Source organism: Odontomachus brunneus, unplaced genomic scaffold, assembly GCF_010583005.1.
Source record: "Odontomachus brunneus isolate Ranch 3 - 2012 unplaced genomic scaffold, Obru_v1 Obru_scaffold_061, whole genome shotgun sequence".
NCBI classification, from domain to species: domain Eukaryota; kingdom Metazoa; phylum Arthropoda; class Insecta; order Hymenoptera; family Formicidae; genus Odontomachus; species Odontomachus brunneus.
The window spans coordinates 453,755-461,193 of record NW_022639511.1 but is presented as its reverse complement, the minus strand read 5'-3'; the positions used below and the strand labels follow the sequence as shown (position 1 = coordinate 461,193).

The following is a 7,439-nucleotide window of genomic DNA, read 5'->3' as shown; positions in this document are numbered from 1 at the left end:
GCGACTGTAATCATTCCGCCGTCGGCTCACGGATTCGTGAGGCCGACACAGATAAGTTTCACAGTACCGCTGGCCGCATCCGAAATTGCGTCCGAACGAGCCGAGCTCGTTGAATCATAAAGGAAACTCCGAGAGCTAAGGTCCCGTGTACGAGGACCGAAGGCCGCACCGCGTACACCGAGCCGATTCCAATCTCCGCGATAGGAGATCGAAGGGGAGCGCCACTAAGGCCATATCCCGCGTGCAGCTACGCTGCAATTTCAACGACCGCGAACATTATATGATTCCGAAACGCCGCTAACATCGCTGGGAAAAGTGTCCACCGCACTTAAGAGACACGACGCCGAAAGAAACGTCAACAGAATAGACTCACGAAGACGCGACACTGACGTCGTCCGCGTCCCGCGCCCCGCGCGTCAACTCACACAAATCGGCGTCTAAACAAACCTCTGTCAGGCGATATAAACAATCAAAACCAAAGGCGTCGACACGTATTGTTCGATATATATATTGTCATTATCATCAGCTTAGTATTTTAAATATATTATTCATTATTATTTTCTTAAAACACTGTTTTCTCAATTATTCTGCCTATCACGAACCCGATCCGACAAGCGATTCAAACCCGCAACGAATCGCGGTTACAAAGCCAAGAAATGTTGCTATTTAACTATATCGTACACATATATCATACATTTTTATACAGAAAATAGAAATATTAATCTATTTCTAACTTCTTGTTGGGACTATACGGATGAAGTATCCTTCATAAACACGTTACATAGTTACTGTTTCGCTAACAAAAAAAGAAAGAAACAGTGTACATATCTTCGATTGACATAACTGTATTTCTTTTTTGTCTAAAGTAGCATAAGATTTATGTGTTACGTTTCAATATTGATCCATTAATAAATATATTCTACAATTTAACTATTGTTCTATTGTATTTCCTTTTCCGTACAATACTAACTGAATAAACTATTATTATTTCAATAATATAAAAGTGAAGAGTGGCAAGCGTAAAATAATAATACAAGTTAATAAATACTTACATAATTTCAGTACATTATGATATATAATATACTGTATAACGGTTACTGTACAACGCACAGTTCGTATATAACACACAATTCTTCACAGTACCAACTCACGGAACGAAATGCACGTTTTGAAATGTTGCGGACATTTATGTAGAGTCTAAATTGTACACAGTACGATGAAATGACTAAATTAAACTTCGCATGATGATCACGTGATTGTGTTGCGCGAAGCGAATAAAACCTATTTTTAGTACTAAACAGTAGTTGTTGATGCAATTCGATCTTCCTCTTTGGGCACGGGACTGTAAATAGTGTATGATTCATACACATAATGATTATATCATGATTATATTATATAATTTTAAAATATTATAATAACATTATAAATTGTAAACATTATACATTAAATATATGCAATTGTCTATATATTATTTTTTTACAATTAATTACATTCCCCTACTTACAGTAACGTATCTAGCTACAGTATCCATCTACTTGAACGGCATGACGCGTATAGCACAATATTATCACAACGTTTTCCAACTATTTAATCGAGACCACCTTATAATATTATATAAGGATCGATTTGGTATGAAATGCTGTACAATTTTTATCCTTACAAAAACTAATAAATTTTGCAAAGGTAATGAGTAGGAAGGGGGGGTTAAAAAATTTGATGTTTTTGAAAAAATTTAATATATTGTTTCAAAGAGCGTTAAATACTGTACAACTTTTGTAGGAAACATTTTTTCATATACCTTATATTTTAGGAAATATTCAATAAAAATGGAAAAGTCATTTTTTTCAAGAAACTGTTTCAATCCCTAAACTCAATATATGGCCGATAAAAAAAAATACGTGTCGACTACTTTTTGATGCTCTACAACATATCCAAAGCGCATCAAAATCGGGGGGGGGGGACAGTTCCGTAACTTCCCTTGTTAGTATCACTCCATTCGATAATTAATACATTTTGACTTCAGACGAAAGGATTTTGGCGACGATTGTGGGAATCCCATATCGACGATTGCTAAGTCGTTATGAGTTATTTGAGCGAAGATGGTGAAGAAGGCCCATGTTGACGACGGTTAGATTCACGTTGACATCCGGCAATAAGCTGGAGATAGGTATTCGAGCCACAACGACGAACTCCACGATAGTGAACATATTGCACGGCTTATTGTTTAATCTTGCTGGACATGTAATTACAACAGAATATTATTTATAACGTTAAAGCACGCACCGTTTTTTAAGTTTTTGAAGATAAAAAGAAGAAGATACTGTATTATCTCCAAATATAATTTTTAGCGAACTTCAATTATTCTGATTTTTTTTTCACCTATTTCCCGGTTATTTCCAAGCCCGAAAACGACATGATCTTAGTCATGTATAAATACAAATCACGTGGCAAGTACTTACTGTGTAATGTAGGACGCTGGTAAGAAAAAACTGCTGAAGCACAGGATTTCGTTGAACTGCGATCGCTGGACCTTCGCGGATTACACGGATCCGATACCAACTGGCGGCATCCGGGGTATTGGAGGAACTATTATGGATCTGCGTGTACCAAAATTTCTACAAAGTTGCATTGAGAAGGTATCGCGTTACTATTTAGATTAAATTATTGATTTTGATAGAGAATATATAACGAATTCGTATGAGCTGTAGGTTCTCCCAGGAGAAGGGTATGATCATAATTTCTGTGTGACGCCTAATTGGTACGGAGATAGCGGATATATTGCTCAAGCCGTTCATCCAAGAAGCAACCGGTAAGATTTGCAATTACATTATTCGCTAAATTTCCGCGATATTCTGTAAAGTATATAAATTGATATATATCATGTTTTGGAAGTGTACTCGAATCAACCCGGCGTCCGGTTTTACACAGGCGGCCGCTTATCACCATGCATTGAGGTATCGCTAGTTCGTAATGCCAATGATCGAAGCAACATACCGTAATTTGTATATATTGCAAGATTATTTTATCGTAGACCAACAATGACATTGCTGACACACAAGCTAACGATGATAAGCCAAATGATAAAGAAGGGAATGAGGAAGAGGTATTGACAAGTGAACAAACGAAAACAAATCATCGAGTTTTATCATCGAGAAAAAAGACGCTCACTATGACAAACACCGTGTTTTTAGCATTCAGCCACAAAATGATATTCCAAATTGATTAATTATGTAAGTAGAATGATGTTCTTATTTCCCAGATAGCCAAACCTGCGCGAGCAGATTTCGAACAGAGTTTGCTATCAACTTTTGATGGCAAATAGATAACAAATTTGATGCAGGATCTGTAATATCAAATCTTGCTGCCAAATTGCCGCCAGATATGCGGCAGAGCTTGTTGTTGGATAATTGCTGCAGATTTGCAGCAAAAACCGTGCAGAGTTTGTAGCGATTTGACGGCAGATTGACAGCAGAAACCGCGCAGACCTTGCTGCGCTGCAAACTTTGCGCGGTTTTTGCTGCAAAATTTGGCACTAATTGCCCGACAGCAAGATCTGTCGCCAAAACCGTAGCCTAATGTAGACACAGATGGCTATGGTTTTGCTGTGAGTTTTTGATCAAATTTGCTGCCAATCTGCGCGCAGTCTGCGCTCAATTTTTTTACTGGGTTCGTAGCATTCATTAATTCATATGAATTAATTTTTTTAGTCACATTTCCTTTGTTCTGTTCTACAACCTGTACAAGTTTACTGTCATGATATAACTTATAAATTTTGCATCCAATTGGCCAATTATATGTAAGATGTATATATTTTGAAATGAAAAAAAATCATCTCTGAAATCTGTGTTAAAGAGGGAAAAAAGATATAGGAAATAATACGTGGCATACAACATCTACTGCATTACCTGGAATATGTTAGCAAGAAGTGTAAGAATATTTTAAGTAAAAATATATTTTATTCGATTTTTATGATTAATTTTATTACAAAAGTAATTCATAAGTTTATGGAGCAAATTTTCATAATTTAGTTATTTCTTAAATTTACATAACAATACAGAACTATAGTTTAAAGATCAAACTTATTTAACTTTTTTACTGCAAAAAATTTTGCGATGTTACTAATTACAGATCCAAATGACTCGTTGATCGTCACGGAACGTTGAATCCACTGTGGTAGTGCTTTTATTTTATGACAGTAACGTTTGTCTAACAACACAACTGTCGAATAATCATTTATGTGACGTACGGATCGGCCGATACATTGGTTTACTGCTTTCATACAAGAATTTTCATAAAATTTACTCCCGGCGTCTGGTTTCTAGAAAATAAGAACAGAAATATCGTAATGTTCCACTAAGTTTCAAAATTTTATATTTCGGATTACATACCACGTTTTCGTTTAAATATTTCATCTTTTCTTGCAATTCTAGTGACTTAATATTAGGATATGGCAAACCAACTACTATGACACATCGACCCAAATCATCGGAAAAATTTAAACCTTCACTCAATTTGCCACCTAGGGAATATCATATAAATTAATTGATAAAAGTCACAAATTTTTTTTCTGTAAAAAAGTAATACACAGTCTATTTCTATAATATCGATACGATTTATTTACCAACTACACTGAACAGCAATGATCCATTGCGTGGAGTTTGCGAATTTTTAATGGAATGTGCATATTGATCCAATATTACACTCACCTACAATATAAGGATTATATATTTATAAAATATAAACACTAATTATTATCTGTTAAACAGATATATAGAATAAATTAAATACCTGTGATGCCAATTTTGGTTCACGATAGATATACTTTTTTAAAGAAATTTTTGATATGATGCCGGATTTATCTAAATGCTTAAACACTGTATCCTCAAATTTGTAAGATGGAAAAAATACTACGACTCCAGCTGGAACAATGTTACATAAATTTAACAGAGTTCTACCCAATTCATCCAGCTGAAACAAGGCAATAATTTGAATATCAAATAATTAAATATGTGATATAATGAGAAAGAACGGCGATTGTATTACCAATTTTATATTTTGACGATTATGAAAGCTAAATTCAAATTCAACTCCAGTAGGACCACGCATTACAACATTGGATATAATATTTTCTTTAGGAATCACGTGATCGCACGAAAACGTTACTATTCTATCTGTTGTAGCGCCCGCCATCAGAAATAGCTGATCTATAAATTCAGACATTGGCTCCATTGTGCCACCAGCTAGTACCACAGATCTGGCATCTTCTACTACCATTTTTACAATCAGAAATTTAACATATTAAACAAAATCAAGCTAAATATAGAAATAAAAAAGCATACGATTGTTTATGACAAAATAAATGTTATATATTAACCAATGTACATACCAATATTATGAAAATGTGCCGCAGGATTTAACAATAAAAATTTTATAATTCCTTGTCCAATAGTGACGCCAGGTAAAACATATATTCTGCCATCTAAACAGCTGCTCTTCAAGGATTCCAAGAAGCTCAAGATTGCCATCAAGGAATTGCTTGTTGGCTCTTCATTGTTATTTGGTGTGTCCATGACACTAGCAGCTTCTTGAGTCGGTATATCTTTATTTTTTATGGAATTTAAAAATTCTGTCATTCCAGAGTTGGTCGTACTCTGTTCATTGATTTGTATACTGTTACCATATTGCTCAACAAATCCTTGAAGTTTATGAACGAGTTTCGAAACTTTCACAAATTCTAAGAGCTTGAATATGTTGACTGTATCAATCTCCGTAAGTAGCTCGAATTCCTCTATATTGTATAATTTGGGTACTATCGTCTTATTGACTTCATCATTAGGATGAGATTTTGTTGTTGCTCCAAAGAGAATTAAAAACTTCTTCAAACAAAAACTTAGCTGGTTTAAATACAGCACACTCTTAGCTGAGAATAGAGATTCAAACCTGTAATATTCATTTTCGAACATTGAACAATTATTAAACATTATTAAATAAATATTAAACATAATATTTATTTAATGATTTAAGGTATTTTTAAAGTAACATATTACTATGCAGTACTTTTTTTGATATTGAGATAGTTGACTGTAGCAATGGAATAAATTTCTTCCTGTAATGACAGAACTGTGCATTTCTTCAATAGCATCCAGTAAATTATGAGCTTCATCTATGATTAAAATATTTTCTTTCAGGTCTATTCCTAAATTGACTCTGGTGTTTTTGTGTAAAATAGAATTATATGGGACCAATATCAACTGACTATTCTGTATAGATTTTCTTGAGCCATAATATGGACAAGTATTGTTTTGCTGGCCTTTCTGCATAATTTCTTCGATATCTTGAATATTTGTTAGTATTTCAGCCATCAACAATTTCTGGTCACCTGGTATAAAAGGACAGCCATTTGTAGTTTTCGATCTCTTCAGATCTTTTTCCTTCTTAGCAGTAGTCTTCTTCCTTTGCAATTGAAGACAGGTCTCATTAATCAAATTTACATGTTTTAATTTCTTGACACTTTTGTTGATACAGTAGTTTTGCCTAAAAAGAGATAAATAAATGTTTATATATACAGGGTGTTCCCAAAAGGTAGTACCAAATTTTAGGGATATGTAGTACTCGTTAAAACAAAACAAAAAGTCTTAATGAACAGTACTTCAAAAACCTTTTATTTCTGAGTTATGAAGCATTTTATTCTGTGAAAAATAGAAAATAACTAAAATTTACAATAACGTAAACGTTGATGAATTTTGTTAAACATTCTTCTACTTGGCTGTCGGCGATTCGGATAAGCTGCATGATACAAGCGTGCTGCTTTTGAAGCATTGCCTTTTGCTCTGTCATACATAAAATGAATATCCGTCATTTCAGAATTTGTGTAAAAATTAACCATTTTTCAGATAACACAAAACTAGACAAGGTCCACAATCCAAAGTTGAATACAACAATCCCTACGTATTAGGTGGTCACATACGGGCGTCCGTGAATGATTAAGAGACTTGGAAACTTGTCAACAAATACAAAATAAACCTAAACTCTTTAACCTTCAATAACGAAACATACCGAAATGTGTATTGACATGAGCCGAAGGCACATTGAACATTTATTGTAGATTTAATTTCTATTTTTCACAGAATAAAATGCTTCATAACTCAGAAATAAAAGGTTTTCGGAATACTGTTCATTAAGAGTTTTTGGTTTAACGAGTACTACATACTCTTAAAATTTGGTACCACCTTTTGGGAACACCCTATATATATGTGTGTGTGTGTGTGTAGGGTGTTCCCAAAAGGTAGTACCAAATTTTAAGAGTATGTAGTACTCGTTTGGGAACACCCTGTATGTATGTATGTATATATATGTATATGTGTATGTATGTATATATATATATATATATATATATATATATATATATATATATATATATATATATATATATATATATA

At 33.8% G+C, this 7,439-nt stretch overlaps 1 protein-coding gene across 7 annotated transcripts in view; it reads right to left on the bottom strand.

The window, feature by feature from the left end:
• Positions 1-3,936: 3,936 nt before the first annotated feature.
• Positions 3,937-7,439, bottom strand: part of LOC116846164 (ATP-dependent DNA helicase DDX11) — a 4,929-nt gene continuing 1,426 nt past the window's right edge. The window contains exons 3-10 of one of the 7 annotated variants that reach the window (XM_032819674.1): positions 6,058-6,534; positions 5,678-5,940; positions 5,387-5,599; positions 5,044-5,267; positions 4,789-4,968; positions 4,622-4,706; positions 4,389-4,519; positions 3,937-4,318 (exon numbers count right to left, since the gene is read on the bottom strand). In XM_032819674.1, the coding sequence (XP_032675565.1) occupies positions 4,067-4,318; positions 4,389-4,519; positions 4,622-4,706; positions 4,789-4,968; positions 5,044-5,267; positions 5,387-5,599; positions 5,678-5,940; positions 6,058-6,534 (1,825 nt within the window). In that variant the 3' untranslated portion in view covers positions 3,937-4,066. Of the gene's footprint in view, positions 4,319-4,388; positions 4,520-4,621; positions 4,707-4,788; positions 4,969-5,043; positions 5,268-5,386; positions 5,941-6,057; positions 6,535-7,439 lie in introns of those variants that run through there. The other 6 variants (XM_032819675.1, XM_032819676.1, XM_032819673.1 and 3 more) reach the window with 6 other exon arrangements.